The sequence below is a fragment of the Chironomus tepperi genome, unplaced genomic scaffold (assembly GCF_022539635.2).
Source record: "Chironomus tepperi strain 1889 unplaced genomic scaffold, CSIRO-AGI_Ctep_v1 contig_309, whole genome shotgun sequence".
Lineage (NCBI taxonomy): Eukaryota > Metazoa > Arthropoda > Insecta > Diptera > Chironomidae > Chironomus > Chironomus tepperi.
The window spans coordinates 3,552,250-3,579,843 of record NW_027226431.1 but is presented as its reverse complement, the minus strand read 5'-3'; the positions used below and the strand labels follow the sequence as shown (position 1 = coordinate 3,579,843).

The following is a 27,594-nucleotide window of genomic DNA, read 5'->3' as shown; positions in this document are numbered from 1 at the left end:
GTTTGAAAAGATTTCATAACTCTATTAAGTTGTTCAAAATTGAAAACTAAATCTTTTAACAAAATATATTTAGGATTAAATCTTGTAACATGATCAGTAATCAAGATCTATTTTCTGTAGATTTGCATCACATTTGATCTCCAAAAAATCATTATTTCATAAAATAACAAAAACTTATCTCAAAACCAAGTAAAAAAGTCTCAAAAAAATAAAAATTTAAAACATATGAATCAGTGCCAACACCTTGCTTCAAATTTGTATTTTTCATGTTTTTCAAACAAAAATAATAAAACATTTAATATCATCATTTTGACCATTTCAATCATTGAATTCACTATGAACAATGGTAAATTTTTTTGTTATGCTAATTGTGCAAATTTCCCTTCTCATATCATGTTTTGTAATAATTTTCTTCATTTTAATCCATGTTCTGTCCTTTTGCGCATCCTAGTCCTATGTTTTGTTTGGCAGTTTTAAACATGTTTTCATACATTTTTTTATATTTTATTTGGCATCATCCAATTTGACACTCGTTTATACTTTTTTTTTATTTATCTCGTGTTTCACTATAATTTTTTTTTAAAAAGATTTTCTTTCCAATTTCATTGCCTAAAAAAATTTTTTTTATATGTGTTTTTAGAGTTATGATTTTATAACATTTAATGTCCTTTTTTTATTCTCTTTTATTTCATCTCATATTTATGCATGTCTTTCAATCACTTTTCGTCACCATCTTTTTATTTTTGTATGCTCCATCACCATTTCATGCCACAAATAACAATTTTTTTTTTTAATTTTCACTCCACTTGGTTTTTATTTCTTCTTTTTTTACTCTTTGTCGGTTCCATTATGCGTATGAGTTTATCATGTTTTCAATTTTCTTTTTTTTTGTTTTGTATATTATAGATTAACATATATTTTTTTTAATGATTAAATCATTTTACTTATTTAGTCACGTGACGTGAGTTGTTTATGGTTTAATAATTCTTTAGTACTTAGGTTAGTTATTCAAAAAAAAAAAAATCTCTTTATAATCTGTCCTCATCTTCTTCCTCAGGCTCATCACCGTTTTCCTCATTCTCTTCTTTGTATCCGGGATGTTCTGATATTGCATAATAATTGCCATTATAAATTACACCTAATTCACGAAGTGCATCACCACGTATCGTTGCTTTAATTGTCCAATTATAACAGTCATCTGATTCACTCTCTCGATCGAGACGTTCGACGTCGAGAATTTTGGAACTAAGTCGTTCCAATATGATTCCAATATCCTTGATGCTCAAGTGACGTTTCTGGTCTACAGATAATTGATCAATGAGCAACAAAAATTTCTCTGACGTTACCGTTTCGTCTTCCATGACTGTATTTTCGGTTTCACTTTCTGAACTATCCTTTTCAGGTCCGATATCTAAAAAACGAACGTGTCCTTTTGTTGCAGGCGCTCGTCTCTCTAATGAAGAAGCATTTATAGAACTAGGTTGTGGACTACTTGAGCCGTCTTGTATAGGTGATGTCGCAACATTTTTATGTACAGCAATTTTTCTTCCTTCTTCGTGTAATGCACAACAATGAAAATCACATTCTGTTGCGCCGGGACTTCCGGCCCTAGTTGGTGTATGAGCATGATGAGCACATTCTGGTGTATGTATATGAACAGCTCCGACTGCGCTATCAAAAGATCCGCCACCTTTCGACAGACGCCGACCTGAGTGATAAAGGTTTGATGGATCATCGTGATTTATAACTGTTATTTGTGGACTTGGATAACGTTGCGGAGCTGGAGATGACTTATCTATTGAGCTTTGAGCTGAAAGGCCCTTTTTTGACGGTGAAAATTTATCATTCGGCTGCCCTCCGATACCGCCGCTTTGTCCTTGCCTTTGATCCCAATGCAAAACAACGGTAACTCTTCCCTTATTATCCATAATTTTCCAAGATGGAGTTTCATCATGAAGTTCCAAGGCATGAATCGTCTCACAGACGATCTTTGGTATGGCAGATATTGCTACAATGTTTAGAATATTATTTAGAATTACAAAAAATTGAGATAATATAAATATGAGACACAAACCAGCTTTGATGACGTCAACCCCAGTGGGATACCAACGTTCACCCTGCCTCAAGAGCAATAGAATCGTGTTATTCGCCAAAGTACGAAAATACTCTCCATCTTCAACTTGCGTTCCATCGCTCTCTAAAACCAATCGAACTGGCTCTGAGGCAGGTATGCCTAATTTATCTTTCCCTATAATAATAATGTCAATTGAGTTAAAGTGTTTATTATTTTGATGCTGGTTTACTTACCTCTAACTATTAATTCTTCAAAACTTCCAACTACGAGACCTTTTCTAATATTTCTCCAACTATCCCAAATTTTTAAAGGTCTCTTTCCTCGAGACTCCTGTAAAAGGAAGAGAAAATGAAGAAAATTGATTAATGGAAGCTAATTTGGTTTAAGGATTGTTAATATTTGCGCATTATTGAAGCTTGGCTTAATTAAATTCTTAAAACTCATACTTAAAGTTGTCTAAAGTAGATCAATTAAAATTATCGTATTTTTCAGGGATTTTGCACATAAAAATCTTAAATTTCAATTCTTGGTAAACTTCTATGCAACTCAATATCCCTAATTACAATCAATTCAATGAGTAATTTTGTTTATTACTTTAATCAAGTTAAAAATCATTAATGCACAAATGTATCAGTAAATTAAGTATCAATCCTTAGATTCGATTCACAAATGACATGTGCACCATTTCAAATAATGGAAGTCATAGGTAAATAACCTCTAAGTAAAAGTAAATAAAACTTTAATGCAATACCGTTTGATTATGTTGTTGCTGTTGTTGTCGAAAAGTAAGACAATTGCAAAGATTCATAGGTTTTGTAACACCCAAAGTACATAAAGCCGTTGACCACATATTAATTTTTTTATTAATTTTTTTTTATATCTTTCGATTTACTTCGACAGTAATGACAATAATGGTAATAATTGAGTAACAAGTATGCTTCGCAAAGAACACAGTGTTCTTATAAATCACAGATATTAACACTGACTAATTTAGCAAAAATATTGTATTGTCTTTTTCATATGTTGATTTAATATTATTTCAAATATTGTAAAATGCATTTAGTAGATTTTTTATTGCCTCATTTTTTTGTTGTTGATTCATGTTGTAAGTCTAATTTAATTAGGTTTACTCCTTTATTTTTTGACTTCATATAAAGGAAATGTTGGCTTTTTTTTGAAAAAGTTTCTTCTTCTATGTTTTATGTGTGCCGAGAATCAAAAAATAAAAAAAATTGAGAATAAAAAGTTATCCTTCCAGTCTTTCCAATGTCTTCTATTCCTCTTCTTCGTTGCTGTCATTAAAATTGTGTGTATATATATACTTTTTCATGAATTGCTTTCCAAAATAACCAAACATAAGTTCATTGAAAGTAAATAGGTCACAATGTTCCACACACTAATACAAGTTCATCGAAGGAAAAAAAAAATGTTGAAATGAAAAAAAAAAAGTTCTCCACTCAATTTTTAGGTATGAAAAGCTCATCAAATGAAATTGATATAATTATTATTTGAAGGTATATATGTATATATCTCATCTATCTCTCCTTTTTTTATCACAAAATTTTTAAAAAACTTTTTTCTAAAGCTTAAATTAATTTTTTTCCTATTAAAAATTGCACTAAATTCAAATTTTGCTACGATATTATAGACGATTTTTTATATCCTTAAAAAATTTTTTTCTTCTTTTATTAACACAAATATGTAACTTTTATATCACTTTTTTTTATCTAATGCCTTTGACGCACTTGGTGAAAAATTTAATTTTTCATTCAGTAAAATTGTAAAAAGTTTTCTTTCTTTTTTTTTAATATTTGATTAAATTGGAGCAATGGTTTCTAAATTAAAATTAAAAGTGAACAGAAATTTGAATGCACACTCTCGAGGAAAGTCTGTATGCGAATGCGAATCAAAGTGCAGTGCACTTTCTTCCTGATTCTGACCGAATAAAATATTATTTTTTTTTTCTTCTTCACATAAGCTTTTTCATAGAAAAATAAAATCATGTGATTGTATTGGGAGGTGGATGACATATATACATTCAGTTTTCCAAGAGCTTTCACGCACACATGTAAAATGATATGGCAATACGAGCTTATAACGTAAAGTTCGTTTGTCCTCGTTTTTCCATCCTTCACACATTTTTCTCATTCCCATGTTAAACTTTTTTTTTATTTTATTTTTTGCTCTCTTCTCTTTACATAGGATTTTTTTTTATGATGAAAAGCTCCTTGCTAAAATGTGAATGTGATGCGATCATACACATTACTCCCACCAAAAAATATAAAACATACTAAAAAGGGAATTTTCTTCCTGTGCCAAGCCTTTATTTTACAATCTAAATACTATAACGATGATCTTATTTATTTTATTTAAATGGATGAATGAATATCTTATTTGAAATTAAATTTACTGCAGTACATAATCAAGTATTTTATCCTGCAAGCTAGTTTGACTTTTTCGTATCTCAAAAGTTTTATTTTTTTTTTTTTTTGTTTGAATAACTAGGTGAGATTTGATTTCTGTAAAGACATGCAATATTTTTCCTTGGAATACTTTACAGATTCTGCTGGATTTTAAGGGATAGAGACTGTAAACTAAAATCTCGTTGATTAAAAGCTTTTTATTTAAAAGTATTTGGAAATAGAATATATAATATGAGATTTCTTTATATATGTCGTTTTGGGCCATTTACTTGAGCTGAAAGTCTACTCGGATTTTTTATGGACCAATATTAAGGGGAGGTGGATGATAATCTAATCCAGCGCTACTCGAACTTTTTCTCGTAGCACAAAATATTAACCATAAATGGATGGTGGAAGGCGTAGTGGAGAGTTGGGAAGATTTTACTTCAAAAACTATCCCCTCACTGGATACTTCTTTGGTCATCAGTACACTGTGTAGCAATATGAAAACTTTTGATATAACATGGAAGTAGGGATATCAAACCCAACTCCTGAAACGTATTAATTCCAATTTCCGATACTCCGAGCCTAAAAAAGCCTCCTTAAACCCTCTCATGGCTACGCCCCTGGGTTGAATAACCTAATAATCATTCCCATAAAAATTCAAATCAAATCGTTAAATTCCTACTCCTGATGAAAATCAAGCTCTTAAAATATTTCTTCCCGTAAGCTTTCCACCCGATGATCTTGCCCTATTTACAAGTAAATAACCCAATGACAATATCCGAGTACACAATAAATTAATTGAAAGAGAATTTCTGAAACCAAAATTGAAAAGACAGCAATCGAAAATTAATAGAACATCAGCAATAATCTTGAACACAAATCAAAAGAAAATTGCAAAATTTATAGCATTTAGAAATAGATTTAGTATTAATTTAATGCAATAATTCAAATATCCTCAACAGTTCATCAAAATTTATTTAAGGGATCACGGGTGTATGAACGAAAATCTTTTAAGATTTATAATGTATGTCCATTTGAGAACATAAATAATTTTGGGTTGCAGTTATATTTTATAATGATAATACACATACCGCATAATACAATATGTATATTTAATACATAGCCGATAGTAAAATGCCAGGATGCGATATCAATTTTTATTATGTGCAATGCATCCTTTTTCCCACTGACCTGATTTTACAAATACCTTCTATGTATTGTATATAGTTTTTCTCTCCATACTATATAAAAAAATGGTATTATGTATAAATACATATTCCATCGAATCCAGAATTTCATCATTTGATGTGAGAGCATGTAGTGCAGTTTTAAGAAGTTTTTTTTTTGTATGTTTGCATTTTTATTCAATTTTCGTATAGTTTTCAGTTTCATTCTCTCGCTTTCTCTATATGTATGTAAATCTCATTTCATTTCCAATTTTATTTACTGTGAAATTTACATTTTGAGCGAAAGAAGTAAAGAAAATAAATTAAATTTTATACTCTTTGTATGATGCTATAGACTCCGATTTAATCATCATTATTTGATAATAAATTGATATGATGATGGTACTTGATAGAACTTTTAAATAAGATGGTAAATGAGGGCATTTTTAGTACTTATTGTCTTTTTAATCATAAGCCTTTCATTCAATTCAATCGTAGATCATCTCAAAAGTTTAGCTTAGTTTATTGGAAAACTGGAAACTTGGCAGAATGCTTAGTTTATTGATGTAAAATGGATGACTGGCTTAAATATGGTTAAATACGGAATTTTAAAAATTTACGATTCTTATGTCAATATCGAGGTTGCTTAGTAAATTGATAATCAGGAGATGGAAATCTAGGAGTAAACCGTAGACTTAGCTAAGGAATCCTTGCTTGGAATTAAAGTTTACTGATGCAAATCTTCCAAAAATTAGGAATTTCTAGTTACTAACTACAATCTACGTATTTTTGAGAATATCTTGTTTGTCATTGAGTTAAACACAGATTCAGTTAGACCCCAGTCTAGATCAGGTCTCCCAGATTAGTCAGTTTTATGTCCAATTCCAAACATGGCAACTTTAGAGCTTGTCAAGAAATGTCAAGGACATAACTAGATATTTGGTTGACTAATCGTACAATGCCCCAATAGAGACCTTTTCTACATTAGACGTCATTTGAGTAACAGTAAAATTCATTCAAATTTGTCTCCTACATTCTTTATTAAATAAACAATCGAAACCCACGATTCTAGTTGCACAAACCAAATATAAATAAATTCAAAAAAAAAAAGTTTAAAAGTCTTTAACCCTCGTGATTCTTGTATGAGCTTTTTCGTACAGACGTAAATGCATGTTAGATATCCACCTACAGTGTCTCATTTGCTTATATTTTTTTCTTCTTATAAGCAGAAAAAATATAATATTAAATCATCATGATTAAGCATGAATTTATGAATTTGCATATTATTATTTCTTCTCCCTTTTACTTCGTGATATGAGCATGCCTATACACTTGACGACATATTAAGGAAAGAAAAGAGGCAAAGTAAGAGAAATTAGTCGATTGAAATCATCTACTTATGTCAGCATTAAGTACAATATAATAAAGAATTGAGTATAGACCCTTTAAACATTATGTCATCCACTCCATATTTATCGATGCGGATATTGAAAATTCTTCATTATTACAAACGCATCGTCATCAAAATTTGTTGAATTAATCTTCAATTTCTACTTCTCTTCAATTTTTTTTATTCAACTCGCAAATGCTAATTATTGAGAGTCTAGTAGATCCTTGACATGAAAATTCCTTTTTCGATATAGGATTTTTATTCCACATTGATTTCTACTTTTTTTTAAAAATCAAGTATTTGAAAGCTTTTTATACAATAGGATATGTGGAATCAACTGCATTTGCAAAATAATCTATCTATACACCACTTAATACTCACTATATTTATAAAACGTGTATAGTATGGATAATGATGATGATGATGATGCTGTTGTATATTATATGTATCAATGTGGATGGAGAGGAAAGAAGGAAAATGTAAAGGAAGATGAAAATAATCAACGAATACTATCAAGGACAATGGAAAGCTTATTATATGTGTTTGTTGGGAAGAAGTTTCTTCTTTCTTTTTTTGCTGTGTGATGGAAACACAGAGTTATCTTCATTTTCTTCCATTTTCATCATTTCTCTCGTTTTTATAGTAGATGTTTGATAAAAAAAATTATATTCATTAATGAAATTATTGAAGTGATTATTGAATGAGATCAAAAAGTACAAAATAAATATTGAATTATTAATATTGAGTCATTTTTGGGCGAGCGGTGGGAACATTTCGAAATTTTAAACTTTGTTTGAGATGAGTGAAATCTTAAGTTAGTTAAAAATATTATAGTTTTAAATATAAATTAAATGAAGGTTTAGGAATTTTTATAAAATTTACAACAAAAAGTCGGAAGGCTAAAAATACTAAATTTTTCTAAAATTACTGTTTACTTTGAAGTCTGTTTTGAAATTGTCTCTAATTTCACGTTTGGAGAAGTTAAAAATTTGTTGACAATAATAAACAATTTAAGAACTAAGTAAGTAACCTCCTTTTTCGATAAATATACCGCATCTTTGAGTATTGCTAGTCATATATTGCTAAACCTTCTGCTTCTCTTCATAGATCGCATAAGAACTAGACAACAATTAACAAAGTTTTTAAAATATAATTTAGAACATTTGTCTTTCTGTAATTCAGCTTTTTAAGCTCCGCTTCATATTTCATAAAGCTCTATAATGGTTATATAAAATTTTGATATTTAAAATAATATTTAATCCCAATAATCTCAGCCCGAGTAATAATTAAAATTATATATTTCCACCTTGCTTGATGGGGTTTTCTTCTAGTACGAAATAGTAGCAAAACGTTTGTTATGTATCAAACCGCATAATATTGTAAGCAATCACTATATCAATCCTCATGTGGCGCATCAGGGGCGTAGCCGGAAATTTTTTGATCGAGGTTTTGAGATTTCTGTCTTGTTAAGTCTTTTGAAATTCCGGCTACTGAAATTGAATTTAATTCAAAAAACGGTAAAGGTTTGACCCAAAAATTGTCTGTGTCAAGAACTACAGGAAAATATTGTTTGAAAAATCAAATTTCAAGTTCAAAACTAGCAATTTTAAAGGCTTAAGTTGAAGAATATACTGAAAACAATGATTCATGATATGCCGGTGGACCCCAAAGTAGAATTTTCTTTTGATCCCATTTCTTATGTCCCCCAAAAAATGTTTAAAAAAATTCAAAACATTTTAAAATTTTCAACACACTCTAAAAAGCTCTTTTACATTTCCCTAATTGAAAGAATGTTGTAAGAACATTTATTTCCATTGTCTGAAAGAGTTAGAGAGCATCATTTTTTATGATGACGTCATAAAACCCCATCTAATGTACGAAATGTGTACTCATAATTTCTAATCATAGACTCGGAATAAATTTTAACATCCCCTGACGACCTTTGAAGAATAACAACCTTTCGATCTTTTATTTTAAAATGCAAATTAAGCATAGCATCAATTTAATCATTTTATGGATGTATGTAAAATATCATGGCATATTCAAATGAGATATATTTTTAAGCTAAATGCTTACTCATTATTATTCAATCTATTGTGAAATAATATATATAAAAAAAAATTTCTTTACTTCACACACGACTGACTAACTTTTCGTACTTTATTCATAAATTTCTATTATTCTATCGCAATTTCATTACATCTTCTCTAAATGTCAAAAAGAGGCTTTCCACCCACCAAAAAAAAAAAAAAAAAAATTTTTTTTTGAGAGAAAAAACAACAAATCGTTTATGTATATTGCATAACATTTCATGAATGAATGTGCGCTCACCACGCAAAATTCCATTTTCCAAATCGAAAAATTATTTCTCTTCGTTTTTTTTTTTTTTCGCAAATTTCATTTTCGAAAAGTGACATTTGGGGTAATTAAGGACCTCATCATTTTAACATCATCAAATTCATTCATTGAAATTATGAGAAAAAGGGGCTACTTAGAGTCATGCATACACACACCTAATTTTTATTTTCCCCGTTCATTCCAATTCCTTATCATCCACACACAAAACAGAGAAGATGATGAGAAAAAAGAAAAAAAATTGAGAAGTCTGAAAAGAAAAAATTTTCTTGCAGTTGGGATAGGCCAACAACAACCATAAAAATGCTTCATGCCTTCTTATCGCCATAATAAAAAAAAATATCTCTCAAGTGGTGGAGAGAGTAGGAATAAAAATGGAGATAATTCTTCCTAAAAATTTCCTTCATTTTTAATCAATTCTGCAATTTTTTTCCTATTGTGTGTGCCTTCCGCCTTTTATGTACTCCAGAACTGATATCTAGAAAAAAATATCGATTATTTTTTTTTCTTTCCTTCTTTCTTCCTCCATTCATCTCTGAGTGTTTTTATCCTCTCAAATTCTTTTTGATTGTCTCGAAAATTGAAAATTGAAAAAAAGAAATTTTTTTTTGCTATATTTGTATGGGATGGATGTAATATAGCAAATGGATAATAATAAAAGAAATTGAGAATGAAAGAAAAACGGAAAAAAATTATCGTCTTTTTTTTCAATTTTCTCATCACATAATTTCATTCCTATCACTAGAAACAATAAATTTCATTTCGTTTTTTAATTTCCCGAAAATGTGATGCTGCTTGCTATAGGGCGGATTTTCACATTTTCTCTCATAAGAGCTTTTCTTCTCTTTCTCTCAAAAAAAAAAAAGATTTTTTCTTCCTCAATTTTTTTTTTCTTTTCCTCATTTTCGGTATAATAATGAAAATTGGGTATGAATCTTGATAGTTTGATTTTATGATGATATGACTTAAAGTCCGATTTATCTCACAAAATTACTTCGATTATGGGGTCGATGACAATATTCACTCAATAATAATTCAGTTTATAGCTTAGCTGTGAATGCTTTCACAGATTATTAGCAGTTAAGTAGCAGCCACATGACCGCCATGACGTAATTTTTTTGCCGATTGAATTATCACTTGTCACTATTGTTTTTGTTAAGGAGTGTTCCTCTTTTGTGAGGTTTTCTTTTTTTCGGCAAATTTTCTGCAATTCTCATTATTTATTCATAGCACAGTATCTCGTTTTTCGGTATTGCATAAAAGTGATATCACATCTTAATGTCACATCCAAAAAAAAAACACAAAAAACTCACCTCTCTTGCCATTACGACATTTTCTCAGCAGAACGTTTTCGGGGGTTTAAGCCAGAAGAGCTCCCCCTCTTTAATTGCATTTAATTGATACTTTAAATAACGGCATTAGTATGTGATGATATCCACCTAATTTTTGAAGGACAATGGACTTTTTTTTGTATTCTTTTCTTTTCTTATGATTAACTATGCGCTTTGATTTCCTTTTTTTGACTCTTCACAAGGACGATAACAATTAATTATAATACTTTTAATACGATATTTTGTCAATTGCCTAATGTTATATTCCCTTTTTCTTTTTTGTATTAATTTTTTGTTTCTTAAATGATTTTTTTAATTTTTTTCACTTAATATTTAATTCGATTGCAACGTTGATAACTAAATGAACACAGAACTGGAATGATTGAATTATTCAATGATGAAACAATAGCACGAATAACTTATAACAATTTCCGTCTTTTCTCTTCTCTTTTGAGCAAAAAAAAAAAATTTAATTTCACAAACACGAGTCTTTTTTTTTTGACAAGAAGCCCTTTCAATAAACCCCCTTAATTGTTCACAATTTACACGTTTTGTGTCATAAAGCTACACTTCTTGTCAGAAATGAAAAGAATTTGTGTTTAAAAAAGGAAAAAAATATCACTTTTTAATGTAAATTTTTTAATTTATCCTTTTTTTCTCATATTTTTTTTACACCTACGGGAACATCGAAAATGTTGTGGGGCGAAAAGACGTCAAAAGGGATGAAAAATGACTCGCTCTCTTTTCTCTTATATTTTTCCGCTATACTCTATGTCTTCTCTTTCTTTGCTGTGAATAACTTTTTTTTTTTTGTATTATTTTCCTTGTGTATTTTGTCGCAAATCTACACACACGATCAATTCAAATTGGTGACTATACTTCGAGATTCAATATCAAAATCACTCTCTTTTCTCTTTTTATTTTCCTTTCCTTCGATATATTCTCTCTCCGCAAAAAAGCACATATATTATAGAAAATTTTGTGCGTCAGCGCAGCGCAGATTTACACCCAAAGATTTTGTCGACTCTGCCCCGTCGTGACGAATTTTTCATTCAACATTTGCCTTTTTTGCTACTAAAATCCCAAAGTATGCCACTTCACTCGATCCTTATCGCGTAACTTTGACTTTATCGCAACATTTAAAATCTATCGATTGTCCTTTAAAATACTATTGATGGCGAAATTTAAAAATAAAATTTCACGATGGACACGTTCACAATCGAAAAGTTTAGAGATTTCCAATGAAAATTCCTTCGAATATGTTCCAGTTGAGCGAAAAGGATATTATTCAGCTTCCAAATTCCAGTCTTATATGCCCCAATAATGTCGCATGAAAGTTCTTTTAAATTGATAAAAGTCGTTTATTTTTTGACAAAAATTAAACTTAAGCTTTATTTATTTTTAGGTTATAAAAAGAATTTTTTAAGGTTATTTAACTTTAAAACTTAAAATATAGTTTTCCGAACAGCATAACGTGTTCCTTAGGGTATCACCACTTCTTCGTATTAACGACGATAAGACGTATAACTGCCATAGCCGAATCGTAACCGCTGATTTGGACTTATTTTTAAGGCGATAAATCTTAAACTTTAATTAAAATTCAATAATCAATTCTACAAAAAGTAGAGTTGACAGTGACTTTTCATTTTCTCAAATTCAGTGCTATCATGCAGATGAAGATACTGTCCAAACATGAAAGCAAGCTTTTGTGCGTATTGAACGACAGCTGGAACACGAGTAGTACCACTCCAATTATAGTACAAATGACACCTGTTTATATAAAGCAATTTAGTAAGATTTATTAACTACTTAAATGAGATTTTTTTGTGAACTTACAATTGGTAGGAAAGCAACTGAATTTCCTTTGGCTTAAGACGACTCGTATCATAAATGATGTTGTATGAAGTAGGAGCCACGGTTCCTTGTTTTACACTTTGTGAAATCAAATAGAAGTCATATCTTTCTGGAAGTGTAATAACATCATCAACGACTGTTCCTGGCAATGGATTATCGTAAGAATTTCTTTCTTGTGAGAAAATTCTGGTGTTAATTTTTTTATTAATAATGATAAACGCAAGTTTAGGCTTAGATTGACATTTAGAATAATGACGGTTAAGACTTGATTTGACATCCTCTAATTCTTGACCAACAACATATTGAATTTGACCTTCACCGACTCCATCGCGGTAGATTATTATACGTTCTATAAAGAAGATTTTTTTGTAATTTATGAAATGTCAGATGAAGTGCTAATATTACCTGGAAGAGCTTGATATGTCTTCTTATATTGATCAATTATTTTACTAATATTTACACTAAAATAATCTGAGCAATTTGAACCTTTTGAATGCTTATTGACACAAGAAAAAAATGTACCATTTGATTTTCCAGGATTCATTGATGCCACCATAGCTCCATAAACTACTTTCTTATCCTTAGTATCATTTGTGATACTAAAACCAATAGTCAATAATCCATTGAATGGTATATTGATGCTCCACGGAATTCCACCTAATTTGCAATTGACTTGAATAGCCACATTAGTTGCAACTGATAATCCAGCTTTTGAATCCATAACTTTCAATGTAATAACTTGAGTTGGAGTTGGTCTAAATTGGAATGAGTATAAGCTTGTCTCTTTAATCGCACGATATCGTTCACAATTAATGTTTGGTACAACAATCAATAGAAATTCACAATCCTTTTTTAGATACGTTGTTATTGTGTCAACGTAACATTCTGGTCTATCATTAGCCAAAGGAGCTTTTTTGGGGTTAGTTATTTGCATTCCCAGTTTTTCACCAGCTTGAATGAACTTCTCCAAGAATGTTTGCGATTGCCTTTCCAATGCTTGTGGATAAATGAAAATCCACCGTTCAATAGCCATTGGCTTGTACATTACAATATCCTTCAAACTCGATTTCCATTCTCCAATATTTTCGGAACTTTTTAGATCAACTACTTTTACTTCTCCTGATGGAGTTCTTCCGAAAATAATTTTTTGTTCTGGCAACTTTCGACCATCAAATTCGACAAGACGATCATCAACACTTAATTGATTTGCATTAAGTGACTGTGCACCATCACTTTTCAATCTTTTATTAAAATTGAATAAACGTTCGACACGTTGAGCTGGTGTCATTCTTGTTTTATCAGCCAAATCTCTCATCTTTCCAAAATCATTTCTCATTTCATCGGTTACACCAACAGGACTGCATAGTTCGGGTATCAATACAATTGTATTGTTTCTTCCTCCACGACGATCTTTAGCTTTGGGCTTAGAAATTAAGAGTGGTTGTCGATTATCGCGGATATGAATGTTGTATCTTTCAGCAAAATATTCAATAAATGTCTTATCTTTGCCATTTAATTCAAAAGTGCTATTCGGTGATTGTCTAAAGTCAATGTCATCGACTAAATTTAATAATAGAAACAGAAAGTTAAGAATAGTAAAAAATATGATTAAAAATGATCAATCTACCTCTATAGTTCATGTTATTATAAACAGAAATGACAGTTATTCCAACTAATCTCCTTTTAGCCATAATATGATATTGATTATCATCTCTTGAAGATCGCTGACAATCTCTTAGAATATCCAATACAGATTCTTCTCGTATTATTTTGTGAGCAAAATCACAACATAAAAGAAGACTTTTTTCATATTTCCGTATTGCGGTTGCAAATCCTGGCCAAATTTGAAGTTTTGCACCATGAATTGTTAAGCTTTCTTTTGGATCAAAGTAATTTCTCCCAATCAATTTTAAATTCATATCCTGTAATGATTGTCTGATTACCAGATTTAAAATTTGAAAATAATTAGCTTCATTGTATTCAATGTTTCGACGAAACGTGAATCGTAGTGTGTATTTGTCTCCACTACGTAGTGCTGTGCTAAATGTTGTTTTGCGTGGCTCGTTCAGTAAATAAATTGAACTTTTTCCGTCAAATACATAAGCTCCAAGCTCATCTTTTAGATTGTTAATTATAGTACCGCAAATCTTAAAGTACACTGGAGGATCAAAATCAATAGTGTACATTTTCATTGCAACCGGGTTCAATGATGATACTTTGAAATAGTTAGCACAAAGCTTAACAACTTCATCATTTCCTTCATTTTCTCCCTTTTTGTTTAAATTTTCTGGTCTTGTAACAGGCGAGTCAAAAAATTCAGGTTTTTCCATACGATTTTGGCCTCCTCTGCCTCGACCACCTCTTCCTCTGCCACGTCCACTAGAAAATTTTCCTCGTCTTTCAGACCCGACAGAATCATCCCGTGGTCTTTTATTACTTTGGTCTGTAAATGATGTTATTACTAATTATTATTAATTTATTTATTTTTGTAAACTCACCACGATCGCTGTATCCTCGATCTCTACCTCTTCCTCTTCCACTATCTCTATCTCGGCTTCTTTCATATTCACTACCTGTTTCGCTATCTCTGCCTCTAAAGGTATCCCTGTTTCTTTCATTGTCTCTACCTCTATCTTGACTATTATCGTAGCCTCCGCGACGTCCACGTTCATAATATGAGCTCATGTTTCTATACACAAAATTCAGATTATAGTATGGAATTTAATACTAGATGTGCAGTTTTTTTATCCAATTCATAAATTGCAATTCAACTTTTTGATCCATTAAGTGCAATTATTAATGTTTAATGTTTACAATTATTGCCATCTTACTATTTGAGTAGTTTTGAAATTGAAGATAATTTCTTTTATGGTGCTATACAAACATAATTTAATGTCTATGGCAATTTTGGAATGTTAAAATGCTTTCATCATTCAATATTCTAAGATTTACTTTGTAAGTTGCACACATTAACAAATAAATCAAAGTAATTAAAAGGAAAATATTGTTTATGCTTCATGTTCGCTCATGATATAAAAAAATGCTGAATACTGTGACATATTAAACCGTCCCAAAAACGATCATTTCAGAGCCATCTTCTTAAATCCCTGGTTCATTCAATCAATCAGACACTTACATAATTAAAATATTCTGAACTGCCTTTTGTGTAATATTTAGTGACAATTTAGGGATATTAAAATTGTAAAACTTTTAACTAAAAATTGATTATCAAATCAAATAAAAATGAAAAAGTTTAAATTTTAACACATGACATGATTGCTTTTCAAATCTATGCAAAATATTCAAGGAATCGAATTACCTTATCATTTATCTCTTGAGATTCCACACTTTCTTCAAAAGTTAATATTTATTTATTCACTTCTGAAAGTTTAATTTTTAATATATTTCAATTAAAATGTAAGCATAATATATCTTAAAAACTTTGCTTTTGCAACCAACCACTTTGAAATTCACAAAAGAACTGAATGATCGAGCTCGAAGAATAATTTTTAAAATAAAGTAAAAATTTTTAAAATTGCATAAATTAAAGATTTTAAGATGATTAATTATAAACTCATTAAATTAAAATTAAGTTATACCGAAAAAGTTTATGAATGGGAAACATTTTTGTTAATTTTCTTAACATTTAAAAAAGGGTTGAATTTTGTAGTAAAGAATCATTTAACGGTTTTTGTAAGTTTTGAAATCCATTCTAAGAGAAAAAATTTTGTACGTGCATAACTAACATGGATAAACAATAACAAACGGTAACAATTTATTAGCTACTAAGGTGCACTGAGCGCAGTGTGATTTGTTGAACTGTATATTTTGGAATTTTTAAATGAATTTTAAAGAAATTTGATATTAAGTATTTTTAAATGATTTGAAAAATTATTGGAATTGACAAAAAATTAAAATTCTAGAAATTCAAAAATTTTTCAATTCAAATTTCAAATTTTGAAATAATTTATTTTTTAAAAAGCAAAATTTAATCAAAAATTGATTAAAATAAAATTTTAAAAATTCAATAAATATTCATTTTGCCATAGTAAATCTGCAAAACAAGACACCAGCTCAAAATGCTGAGTAATACATTTTAGATGGTAATTTGTTTATGTTTAAAGTGCTAAAAATTCCATAAGAAAAAAGAATTCAGTCAGAATGGGACAAAAAATTAAAATAAGTTGTTAAGAAATTAAATTATTCTTTAATTAAGTTATAGATGATGAGTTTTAATAAATAGTGTTTTGTGATGACGAAGGTCATGTATACCAGCTCACAAAAATCGAGCGAAAAAGTAAGTAAATAAAATTTTTTTTTCAACTTCATTCCTTTATATTCATTCGTCCAAAAGAAAAAAAAAAGAAATATATAAAAAATAAAAATGTTTACCCAATTCATCTTTGTAAGCATTGCCACAACGTTCTTAATATTGAAAGGTGATAGAGCATACAAAATTTTTTTATTGACATTAAAAATAATTGATAATCAAAGTGTGAGGACTTTGCAGCTGATAAGGAACCATTTCATATTTATTTAAATTTATTTTTTTCTATCAACTCATATATATAAAAAAAAAATGTTCTAACAAAACGCCCAAATCGATTTATTTCATTATTCTTCTTCGCTCGTTCAGTCAGTTCCCACAGATCGAAATTTATGTTTTTTTATTATTAAATTTTTCCTCTCTTTTCGCTCGACCAAATAGATATACTGCAGTTGACACATGAAACGAAAATACATTTTTATTTTTATTTTTTTTTTTGTATTTTTTTTAAAAAAGGAAAAAAATAACAGAAAAATAAAAATTAACGGGTCTAGAGTAAGACACGGGATGATATCATTTTTTAAGAGCTGTTTATTACCCCCGTACCCGATTTATCTCAATTTTTCTTTCCTTCAAACATTTGAATAGATTCTCAATCGTTGAAAAATAATACTCACTTCAATTCTTTTTATTTTCTATCTGTTTTTCCGACAGCATACAACGCTCTTTTTGATCATGATGAGACTTAATTTAAAGTATGTATTAAGTTCTCTGATTTTAATGGTCACTTGTGTAACGTTGATGTTATGGCATCGATGTGATTTTGTGAGAACATTTCCGAAAAGGTTTTATGGTAAGTTTCAATTTAATATGAGATATACACTAAACCGTGTATTGATAATGAAAGTGTACAAAATGTGTGTGCTTATACGCTAATTTAATCACATTTTTATGATCTTTTTTTTTTTCTCTTCCTTCTTCCTTCTTCTTAAATGTTCTCATCATTCGACTTGAATGTACTGAACATGCAGCAAATCAATATCAACAAATAACAGAAGCTGTAGAAATTGATTGTGTCATAAATCAAGAGTATTCAATAGGCTGTCGACGAGAGGGCGATGAAGTTTATCTCCCATTTTCGTTCATTAAAAAATATTTCGAAGTGTATGGCTCGTTAAATACAATTGACGGTATTACGCATTTTGATTGGAATCATAGTTACGGTAAAGTGAATTTACCACGTACCATATATGATCCAAAAGGTATATTTATGTATTTTGAAAATTATAATGTTGAAGTAAGGGATCGTGTAAAATGTATAAGTGCGAGTGCTGGTGTTCCCATCTCAATACAATGGGAGAGTCAAGGATATTTTTATGCAACACAAATTGCACAATTTGGCTTATCACATTATAGTAAGAATTTAACAGAGCCAGAACCAACACGTAAAATAATTGAGGATGCTGATTCAAATCAATTTCAATGGATAGCATTGAAGAATAGTTCAATTAGTCGAAATTATTCTTCTGATGTTACAGGAGTTGTCAATTTTGCAACAACTAATCAATTTGATAGTGCAATTTATGCCGATATGGATCATGCTGTCGACCTAATATTAAGCGTCGATTTATATTTTCAACTTAATGCGAGTCTTATCATCACAATGCAAAATCGTGAAACATTACAATTATACAATTTACATTATATTCTTGCTGACCTATCAATAACTGTACAAGATTCAAACATTTATCATGGAATTGGCATAAATGCCTTGCAAAAATGGAAACGCATAACTCGCGATCTATTTGTGGATGTTCAAAAAGGTGTGGCAGCGTCATACGTCAGTCGAAAGCAAAAAATGAGACGTAATGAATTGAAAGTGGTTAGAATAGCATTTTTGGGTAATGGTGCTTTTGATAATCTAACACTTAGCACATCCGAGCATATACAGCACTTTTATGACGCAGCAGATTGGTTTTTGCGTCATCAAAATCAATCGACTGGTGGCTTTGCCATACCCGTTAGACGAAGACTGGCATCAGGCTTTGAGGATCTACAAAAAGGATGGCTCTCTGCGATGGCTCAAGGACATGCAATCTCACTTTTATCAAGAGCCTTTTATCATTCGGGTGGAAATAGAAAGTATTTAAAGGCAGCAATGAATGCATTAAAGCCTTTTAAAATTCCATCGTCACAAGGCGGCGTACTCGCTAAATTTATGAATATTTTACCATGGTACGAAGAATATCCAACAACTCCAGCATCTTTTGTTTTAAATGGCTTTATATACTCTTTACTTGGCCTTTATGATTTACATCAAGTCGCACCAAAAACATCAAAGGGATCAAAAGAAGCTGGAATTCTTTTTAATCAAGGTATGGAATCATTGAAAAAAATGATATCCTTTTATGATACAGGTAGTGGTACAGTGTATGATTTACGGCACGTTACACTCGGCTCATCGCCTAATATAGCACGATGGGATTATCACGTTACACATGTCAATCAACTATTACTATTAGCAACAATTGATGATGATCCAATCTTTTCACAAACGGCCGAGAGATGGAGAGGATATATGTTAGGCAAAAGAGCGATGCATAATTAATGAATGAATGTAGAGAGAGAAATTTATATTATACATATATACATAATATTGACAAAAGCTTTAACGTGCTTTTTTCCAAAGTAAGTAGTTTTGTTCTATGACTATTTGCACACATAAATACACATAGGAATGTCTCTTTTTCCCCTTGTTCTTACTTCTTTTTTCATTCATTCATTTTTCTTCTTCGTATCCGAAAAAAAGCAACAACAACAAGAAAACTTTCTTTATCGTTATACTACATTTATTTTTTTACTATTTAACATTATTAACATGATTACGATAATGTATAAATGTCAGTTCTGAGTAGATTTATCTTAATTTATAAATAATTTAACATTTTAATGCTATACATGTAAAAATGGTGATTTAGTAAAAAAAAATCTTTTATACCTGTACTTAAGAAATGAATTAGTAATTTAATCATTTCAACTTTTTTCGTCCATTACTTGCCAGAAGTAAGCTTTAACTTATCAGTCTATTTTTTTTTTGTTTTTTTATCATTTTAATTACACTTCTCGTTATTATTTAATTATAGTTCTTTGTTTATAGGCAGCAAAAAAAAAACTTTTTTAATTTAAATAGTTACACAATAAGTTCATCAAAATGGATAATGTTGAAAGTTCTTTTGAGTGGAGTTTTGGAAAAAATAATATATATTAGTGGTTATCTTATAACGACTGCAAGCATGTTTTTGGAGAGGGAAGTGAGATTAAAAGATTTCATACCTGCATTAAGATCCTGGATGTGTCTCTTGAGTGCTTTTAGATGTTTGAATAGAAACCAAAGCACACTTTTCCTAAAAAATGTTTTTCTTTTGTTTTCCTCAATCTTTTTCATTAAAGGATGAAAATTTAATAGAATTCACAAGTTGTTTACAGTTTTGGATATGAGCTTTAAGTTTTAATCCTTTTTAAGTTAGTTAAACCTTGAGTTTTGACATTTTTTGTTGGAATTTAAAGTTTACAAGGTTAAATAGTTACTGAACGCACTTTAATGAAGAAAATTCAAATCAGAAAATACCGTTAAATTATTTAATTCGTTAAAAATTCATCAGAAACGATTTTGAATACAGATTAAATGCTAGACACGATTTACGATTGAGATGTAGCTGAAATTTAAATTCTATATTTCATTTAATCATACAAAAAAATATTAAAATTTCATCAGTTTTCCCCAAACACTCTTTTGTAAACACACATCCATAAATCTTGGTTACAAATATTCAAGAAATGAAAGGCATGAATAAATGAAGAGATATGACGTTTTTTTTTTTTTTGTATTAAAGAATAAAAGCTCCCTCAGAATACACTCTATTGAAACTTGCGATGAATTTGTTAAAACATATAAAAAAAATATACTACTTATAAGAAGTTATGATGTCTTTGGTTACGATTTTTGATGTAAAAAAGCAGAATGTCGTATGTGAAGTACATCATGACTGATACTAAAGGTTGTGAATAAATCTAAAATTTCACCCAAAAGATTTTTTATCCATTATCCAAGCAGTTCTTTTTTAGAATATTCTAATTTAAAATTGATGTTATGCAATTTGAGCTTCGACACAAAGAAAAAGTAAATGAGATAAAAAAAATCATACAGAATTCATAACAATAATGTCACACATGAATAGTACCTCAAAATTAACCTTAACCAATATATATAAATATATTATATATAATGTATAATGTAATGCACGTTTTGTATATATGAGAATACCTAGGAACAATAATTATCATTTTAATACAACTTTTTTAAAAACTTCTTATGAACGATACATGAACTTTCTGAAGAAAACAAAAAAAAATGTTTTGGAAAAATAATTTTTTATATGAAAAAAAAAAAATATGTGAAAAAAATGAAAAATTCTTCCCGACTTGAAAAAAGAATCCCTTTCTATGCAATACGATAAAAAAAAAATAAATAAAAATAAAAACTTTTTTAAAAAATGAAAAAATAACTGACACACATAAAAATACTATTTTTTGGTAAATAAAAAAAAGAATGTGAAGGAAAATCGATCAAAAAGTATGAAGAAAATATAAAAAAAAAAAATATGCAATTTCATAGTAAAAAAAAGTAGTGAGAATTTTAAATAATTGAATAAATGCTATAGGAATGCATAAAAATGGAATAATAATGATGTTATATTTCATATCATATATAGCAAGAAGTATATATCAAACACTTATTATTATTATTGGCATAGTACGCAGACATATTATATTATCCGTTATAAGCAAGCAACAAAAAAAACGAGAATAATGATGATGATAATTCAAATAATATTATTGTTCACTTTCCTTTTCATGGTAATACACACATAATATTTTTCCATTCAAATTTTTCTTCCTTCTCTTTTCATATTTAAAAAAAATTTTAATGTCATCGCCAAAAAAAAACGATGATTTCAGACAGTAAACAAAAAATAATAATTTCTAACAGTTTCTTAAATTTTAAATTTTCCAAGACACAATTCTAACGACTTTTCAACATACAAAAAATATTTGAATTTCCCAAGACACAATCAAACAGTTTTTAATCGAAGACACATGCTTAGTACTTATTATAGACATAAAAAAATTAGCAGATTATATTCAAATTTATCCAAGACACAATCCTCATTAACCATAAATTTAGCAGTTGAAAATCAATTAGCCGTGACATATTTTAAGCAGTTACAAAATTTAAAAAAAAACTTTTGTCAATTATTTTCTAATCTTTTGAATTTAAAGGTAGAAAGCTAGTTTAGTTTAGCTAATCGAAAAATTTAAAAATGCAGCACAAAAAAAGTCAAAATTTCTCTTAGAAACATTTTTCAAAAAGTTATTCAGTCTAGATCATGCAGAAGTCATCTGCTAAAAAGAAATGCGTAAATTTAAATACAAAAGTTTACACACAAAAGAACATATCAGTCCAATTACGTTAATTAATAATAGCTGAATCGACTCTAGAAAAAAATTGTTTCAAGGTCAAAATCTTTTTAGAATATTCAATTAATAAATTGATGAATTATAATTAAATTATGAATTAAACAGACCGAAATAGTAGAGAGAACGACTTTAGAGGAACTTCCAAATTTAAAAAAAAAAAGAGAAAAGTCTTAGAAAAAAATTTCTTTAATGACTAAGGGAATGTACAGGTTTTTGTTGATCAACTTTAATTAATTAACTTATGAATGTTAATTTTCTCTTTTCGTGATGTTTGTTGACAAAACAATTCTAACTTTAACTTGTAGCAATTTATTAAAAAACAAAAAAAAAACACTTTTTTATACCTAATTTAAGTTTTTTATGATGAAAATGGAAAAAAAGAAACGAATAAAAAAATTAATTAATTTAACTAGAATTAGATGACAATAAGAAATTATTTCTTAACTTATTTGAAAAAATTACAAAAGTCCTTGTGTTATTGATCGAGGAACTTAAGCGCATTTTTGTCCCAGCGATCAGTAATTGATTAAAAGTCAACCTCGAAAACAAGATCGGTAATCCAGTTCACTTCCAGACCTAATACACAAGATCCAGTAAGATCCAGGTCACTTCCAGAACTAAAAAATAAGATCCAGAAAGATCCAGTTGACTTCCAGACCTAATACACAAGATCCAGTAAGATACAGGTCACTTCCAGATCTTAAAAACAAGATTTATATAAAACTTCCAAAAATTTAAGAACTTCATCATTTAACGGATTTTCATAATTCAAACCTCATTACGGTCAAAAAAAATTCAAACATTGTTCAGTAAACACTCCAAAAACATCAAAAAACATTAAAGAACACTGTAAAACAATGAAAAAACGTGTTGTTGTTTTTGTTGTTGTTGTATATGAAAATGAAAAACTGTTAATTATAGTATTTATGCGTTGATTTGAAACTTCTAAATGACCGATAACCCAATAACTTGATAGAACGAAGCTATTAAAACAAACCAGAGCTAGTTTTCGAGATCTGCGTTCCAGCCGACCGACCGAACGACGAACGAACGAACGAACAAAGTGCATTATTAAGCTACCTTTTTGAAAACAAGTTTCAAAAATGCGCTAAAAAATGAATTTAAAAGCTTAAAAAGTTATGTTCTAGTTTGTAAAAACTACTATATTAGTGATACTAACTATATCTTGCCACTTAACTAAACTTTTATTTCAAATTGAAAAAAAAAATGTTCAGAGAATTATGCTGATTTTAAGTTATTTGTATCAAATTTTGTATTGGACTTACTAGAAAACTGCAAAATAATAATACTGATGGGAAATAAAAAAGGGAAATCTGTTGTCATTCTCAAAAAATTAATAATTTTTATTAAAATTTCATTTTTTTACAGTCAACGGTCGTTTTGAAATTTAAAAATTTATCGAAACCGTTCAACAGTTTTCAATCATTTTTAAATCTCAATAAACCGTTAAAAACATAAAAGTCATTTTGTTGACTAGACAATCACAAAATATAATAAATTAAAAAAATAAATAACAAGCTATGACCATAAATAATGTCATATATGGCATTAATTGAGTACGGAATTATATTAGCTTCTGTTTCTCCTCATCTATTGCTTCTTTTCGCAATTGAATACAATCGTCGGTAATGAATCTAAAAATAATTAAAAAACAATTTTGTATTGTCGTTATTAATAGATTTAAAAAACAAGATGTGTAAATGGCATGTTTCCTACTTGTAGAATAAAATTGTAATCGGCGCCGATGATAGATGCCATAATGAATGAGCATCGAATGTCCATAGGACTGGTGGAAAGTCGTAAACTTCCAATACAACAGTCGATAGTGCTAAAATAACAAATACGAGAATTTTCCACACATAAAATCTCTTCCTAATTTGCGATAATGACCATACAACCCATCCAATTCCACCGACTACCTATAAAAAAAATTTCATTACTTAATAAATTCAATTTAAATTAATGTTAAAGGTAAAATTACTCCTGTGAAAATGTTAACTCGCATGTTGTATGAATAATCGAAAGCATTGTAGCTTAGGTAAGCAAAATGATTAAGGAAGTAGAGTACACACATTAATGTTATAGCTACAGTCATCTTTTGCGATCTACCATGAATAACTCTATATGTAAAATTAGTAAACCATATCATTAGTATCATTTCCTTTAAGCGGATATTGCGTGTTAGTATAAAAATATGGATATTACCTTAAAATCATGCACCAGAAGGAAGCTAAAACCATTGAGTAGGCAAATACATAATCAAACAACTCAGTTATAGGATAATCTCGAGCATGAAACACAGTCGACCATGTCCATGCATTAAGACATATGATAGAAAAGGTGTGCCATAGTTTGTAAAGTGGTGCATCTGGTCGTACATCATGTCTGAATTGCATTAGTCCTTTGTAATGTACGAAAAAGTTAAGAAGTGAAAAGAATACAGATGCTGGTTCCTGTATTCCTAATATCCTAACAAATGGCCACTTTCCATGAAATTGAGGTATCTTCCACTTCCGTGCAATAAATGCATTCGTTGTCTTGTGCATGCATTGATATTTACATTCATCTCGGCAATTCCACGTTATTAAATTCTCAAATGTGCTAATTTGAAAGTTCCTATATCTCCACAAATCTATCAAGTGATCAATAAATTTCTCTTCCATGCCTTTCTTATACAGCATTACATCTATAAATAAACCAAAATTGAAGGATTTTCAATCGTCTCCGATTATTCAATAAGAGGAATTTGTACTTACTGTTTTGGCAAGTCTGCTTTAGGCAATTACTAACACAATTTCCATAATAAGGACTTTTATCACCTGTACTTCCAGTCACCTGTCCTACCAAGCTGATAATTATTATAAAAAGGAAGACGTAAAGGCATCTTTTAATATAAAACATTCTTATAAGAATTTAAGAATGAATGTGAGAAAATTTTGTTTATATTTCCGGACTTCGGCACTGCCAATAGTTCCGAACATATACATTATTGTCAATCGTAGCTGTCTTGCCTTCGTAGTTAAAAGAAAATTACGAGATAAAAAATAGGAAAAAAAATTCTATAGTTTAATTTTTTTATTAAATTAAGCACTTTTAGCCTTAAATCCAGCGATGGCAACCAAATCCTTAGTAATAACATTGATGCTTCCACACAGGACATTAGCAGTATCATCAATTTATAGTATGTAAGTGGATAAAATTTCATAATTCTCAATAATTTTTAATCATAATAATCTTTGTGTATTTTGCAGGACGAAACGGAACTTCCATCAAGGAACGATTAACAACTTTGAGTTTTCAAAAATATCAGAGCTGAAGAAACGGAGAGAGTTTTATGGCAAACAGCTGGTTGGGTTAGTTTATATTAACGACCTTGATCTATTTTCTATCCTTGATAATTATTTCTTTTTGCGCTTGACCTTGGGATTCTCTTCCTCTTCTTATCGTCGCGACCGCTTAGTTATGGCTATCTTCATGCTTAATTTGAATTCAATTTATTCAGTCTCTTTTGCTGATTGATTCTTACGATATTCTGGATTCTATATTGTTTATTCAGTTATGATTATTAAGGGAAGAATGTTGTCTGCCTTAATAGACCAACTAAAATAACTGCTGTGATGGATTTCAAATTAGAAGAATTATTTTAATCCTAGGATTTATTTAAACCTGATTTTAAATCCTAAGGCTTGCTTAAAACCAAATTGTAATCTAATGACAATCTAATGATACCTACTAATATTTGCTTCCATTACTCCTCATTCCAGATACTCAATGGAACAAATGTACTCAGTTGTCTGTAAGTAAATATTTAGCAATACAGCTCAATTTATTTGCTTATTAATGAACTTTGAAATATTTACAGCTGACGTAGAAAATTATTATCAGTTTGTACCATTCTGCAAAAAGTCAATGGTCTACAACAAAAAGGATGGATTCTTGACAGCAGATTTAGTAATTGGATTCCCACCATTATCAGAAAAATATACCTCAAATGTGACGATGACAAGACCTAGTCTTGTAAGAGCTGAATGTAATGATGGACGACTTTTTAGCTACCTTTTAAATCATTGGAAGTTTTCACCTGGTGTTAAGGATATCCCACAATCATGTGTCATCGAGTTTGCTGTATCATTTCAATTTAAATCAGCAATTCATTCACAATTAGCAAATTTTTTCTTCGATCAACTTGTGGTTCAAATGGAAGCAGCTTTTGTCGATGAAGCTGAGGAAAGGTACGGGAAGCCAGCTATAAAATCTCATGTTCTTGAGGCTACTAGTCGTGTTATATAAATGTTGACCATTCGTTATAAACCGTTATAAATTATTATGTACATAAATAATAAATTCTCTAAGTGCAAAAAATGTGACATTAAAAATGATTTTATTAATAATTTACATTTGACCACATTGAGTGATTGTTACAGGCAGTCTTGGTTTATTTGATCCAATTGTTGGGACATTCTCTACTTTTCTTACAATCAGCATGCCATCAAGTACTCTTCCAAATACAACATGCTTATTATCCAAGAAACTACATTTCGCACATGTTATGAAGAATTGACATCCATTTGTATCTTTTCCTGAATTAGCCATACTTAATAATCCAGCACTGTCATGTTTTAGTGAGAAATTTTCGTCTGCAAATGTTTGTCCATCGTATATTGATATAGCTCCTGTTCCATCGCCATGTACGAAATCACCAGCTTGGATCATAAAATCTTTAATTACTCTATGGAATGCTACTCCTTTGTAGCCAAGTGGAATTCCTGAAAATTAGAAAAACAATCAAGTTAGTTCTACTGGATCTCTTATGCACATATTTCGAAATTACCTTGAGGTTTGTATTCTCCAGTGCAGAACTGTCTGAAATTTTCCGCTGTCTTTGGTACAACATCAGCAAATAGTTCAATAATAATTCTTCCGATTTCTGGATGATTGTAAAATTTCCGGTAAGTTCAGAATTAATTAATTATTGACTTAAATCTTACCTGTATTTCCAATTGAAACGTCCACAAAGACTACTGGATTATTTGGGTGTCTCAGCTGGCTTTGAATTTGATTCCAAGTAGGCATTTTCAATTAATTTTTTATTAAAGTTGAAAATTGTAGAACCTGAAACGTTTAGTGATTGTTTGTAAACAAAACTGGCGTAGTTCCTTCCCTTTATATTTTTAACGGTTATTTTGAAAA

At 29.6% G+C, this 27,594-nt stretch overlaps 6 protein-coding genes and 1 long non-coding RNA gene across 7 annotated transcripts; 2 read left to right on the top strand and 5 right to left on the bottom strand.

The window, feature by feature from the left end:
* Positions 1-209: 209 nt before the first annotated feature.
* Drep2 (DNA fragmentation factor-related protein 2) lies at positions 210-11,936 on the bottom strand. The gene is made up of 4 exons (XM_070643195.1): positions 10,707-11,936; positions 2,308-2,404; positions 2,075-2,248; positions 210-2,008 (listed from the first exon to the last, which is right to left on the bottom strand). The coding sequence occupies exons 1-4, from the start codon at positions 10,716-10,718 to the stop codon at positions 1,029-1,031; spliced, it is 1,263 nt and encodes a 420-aa protein (XP_070499296.1). The 5' UTR covers positions 10,719-11,936; the 3' UTR covers positions 210-1,028.
* A 327-nt stretch (positions 11,937-12,263) lies between these two features.
* Positions 12,264-14,764, bottom strand: LOC139092800 (protein aubergine-like). The gene is made up of 4 exons (XM_070643333.1): positions 14,206-14,764; positions 12,984-14,138; positions 12,561-12,927; positions 12,264-12,494 (listed from the first exon to the last, which is right to left on the bottom strand). The coding sequence occupies exons 1-4, from the start codon at positions 14,762-14,764 to the stop codon at positions 12,338-12,340; spliced, it is 2,238 nt and encodes a 745-aa protein (XP_070499434.1). The 3' UTR covers positions 12,264-12,337.
* Positions 14,765-16,708: 1,944 nt separating this feature from the next.
* Hsepi (D-glucuronyl C5-epimerase) lies at positions 16,709-20,728 on the top strand. Its single transcript, XM_070643155.1, has 3 exons — positions 16,709-16,875; positions 17,560-17,698; positions 17,877-20,728. Exons 1-3 carry the CDS (start codon positions 16,831-16,833, stop codon positions 19,451-19,453), a joined length of 1,761 nt encoding a protein of 586 aa, XP_070499256.1. The 5' UTR covers positions 16,709-16,830; the 3' UTR covers positions 19,454-20,728.
* Positions 17,082-17,731, bottom strand: LOC139092652 (uncharacterized). Its single transcript, XR_011544613.1, has 2 exons — positions 17,523-17,731; positions 17,082-17,291 (listed from the first exon to the last, which is right to left on the bottom strand). It is a non-coding gene; the product is annotated as an uncharacterized lncRNA (long non-coding RNA).
* A 2,990-nt stretch (positions 20,729-23,718) lies between the features above and the next one.
* PGAP3 (Per1-like protein PGAP3) lies at positions 23,719-25,370 on the bottom strand. Its single transcript, XM_070643190.1, has 5 exons — positions 25,161-25,370; positions 24,610-25,090; positions 24,386-24,524; positions 24,121-24,323; positions 23,719-24,038 (listed from the first exon to the last, which is right to left on the bottom strand). The coding sequence occupies exons 1-5, from the start codon at positions 25,303-25,305 to the stop codon at positions 23,969-23,971; spliced, it is 1,038 nt and encodes a 345-aa protein (XP_070499291.1). The 5' UTR covers positions 25,306-25,370; the 3' UTR covers positions 23,719-23,968.
* LOC139092678 (coenzyme Q-binding protein COQ10, mitochondrial) lies at positions 23,795-26,780 on the top strand. The gene is made up of 4 exons (XM_070643191.1): positions 23,795-25,589; positions 25,656-25,757; positions 26,169-26,200; positions 26,267-26,780. The coding sequence occupies exons 1-4, from the start codon at positions 25,516-25,518 to the stop codon at positions 26,692-26,694; spliced, it is 636 nt and encodes a 211-aa protein (XP_070499292.1). The 5' UTR covers positions 23,795-25,515; the 3' UTR covers positions 26,695-26,780.
* LOC139092679 (peptidyl-prolyl cis-trans isomerase H) lies at positions 26,769-27,534 on the bottom strand. The gene is made up of 3 exons (XM_070643192.1): positions 27,393-27,534; positions 27,236-27,331; positions 26,769-27,170 (listed from the first exon to the last, which is right to left on the bottom strand). Exons 1-3 carry the CDS (start codon positions 27,475-27,477, stop codon positions 26,797-26,799), a joined length of 555 nt encoding a protein of 184 aa, XP_070499293.1. The 5' UTR covers positions 27,478-27,534; the 3' UTR covers positions 26,769-26,796.
* Positions 27,535-27,594: the final 60 nt, after the last annotated feature.

Bases quoted from the DNA above. Each gene is read 5' to 3' on its own strand.
- Drep2 (XM_070643195.1), bottom strand. The intron at 2,249-2,307 runs GTAAGTAAACCA...TTATTATTATAG, and splicing joins TGAAGAATTAATAGTTAGAG to GGAAAGATAAATTAGGCATA. The intron at 2,009-2,074 runs GTTTGTGTCTCA...TAAACATTGTAG, and splicing joins GGTTGACGTCATCAAAGCTG to CAATATCTGCCATACCAAAG.
- LOC139092800 (XM_070643333.1), bottom strand. From the start codon at position 14,764: ATGTACACTATTGATTTTGATCCTCCAGTGTACTTTAAGATTTGCGGT. The intron at 12,928-12,983 runs GTAATATTAGCA...TCTTCTTTATAG, and splicing joins GACATATCAAGCTCTTCCAG to AACGTATAATAATCTACCGC. The intron at 12,495-12,560 runs GTAAGTTCACAA...TTATATAAACAG, and splicing joins CAGTTGCTTTCCTACCAATT to GTGTCATTTGTACTATAATT.
- Hsepi (XM_070643155.1), top strand. From the start codon at position 16,831: ATGACGAAGGTCATGTATACCAGCTCACAAAAATCGAGCGAAAAA. The intron at 16,876-17,559 runs GTAAGTAAATAA...TTTTTCCGACAG, and splicing joins CACAAAAATCGAGCGAAAAA to CATACAACGCTCTTTTTGAT. The intron at 17,699-17,876 runs GTAAGTTTCAAT...CTGAACATGCAG, and splicing joins ATTTCCGAAAAGGTTTTATG to CAAATCAATATCAACAAATA.
- PGAP3 (XM_070643190.1), bottom strand. From the start codon at position 25,305: ATGTTTTATATTAAAAGATGCCTTTACGTCTTCCTTTTTATAATAATT. The intron at 24,324-24,385 runs GTAATTTTACCT...TTTTTTTTATAG, and splicing joins GAGTTAACATTTTCACAGGA to GTAGTCGGTGGAATTGGATG. The intron at 24,039-24,120 runs GTAGGAAACATG...AATTATTTTTAG, and splicing joins ATTACAATTTTATTCTACAA to ATTCATTACCGACGATTGTA.
- LOC139092678 (XM_070643191.1), top strand. From the start codon at position 25,516: ATGGCAACCAAATCCTTAGTAATAACATTGATGCTTCCACACAGGACA. The intron at 25,590-25,655 runs GTAAGTGGATAA...TGTATTTTGCAG, and splicing joins GTATCATCAATTTATAGTAT to GACGAAACGGAACTTCCATC. The intron at 25,758-26,168 runs GTTAGTTTATAT...TCCTCATTCCAG, and splicing joins TATGGCAAACAGCTGGTTGG to ATACTCAATGGAACAAATGT.
- LOC139092679 (XM_070643192.1), bottom strand. From the start codon at position 27,477: ATGCCTACTTGGAATCAAATTCAAAGCCAGCTGAGACACCCAAATAAT. The intron at 27,332-27,392 runs GTAAGATTTAAG...ACAATCATCCAG, and splicing joins CGTTTCAATTGGAAATACAG to AAATCGGAAGAATTATTATT. The intron at 27,171-27,235 runs GTAATTTCGAAA...TCTAATTTTCAG, and splicing joins TGGAGAATACAAACCTCAAG to GAATTCCACTTGGCTACAAA.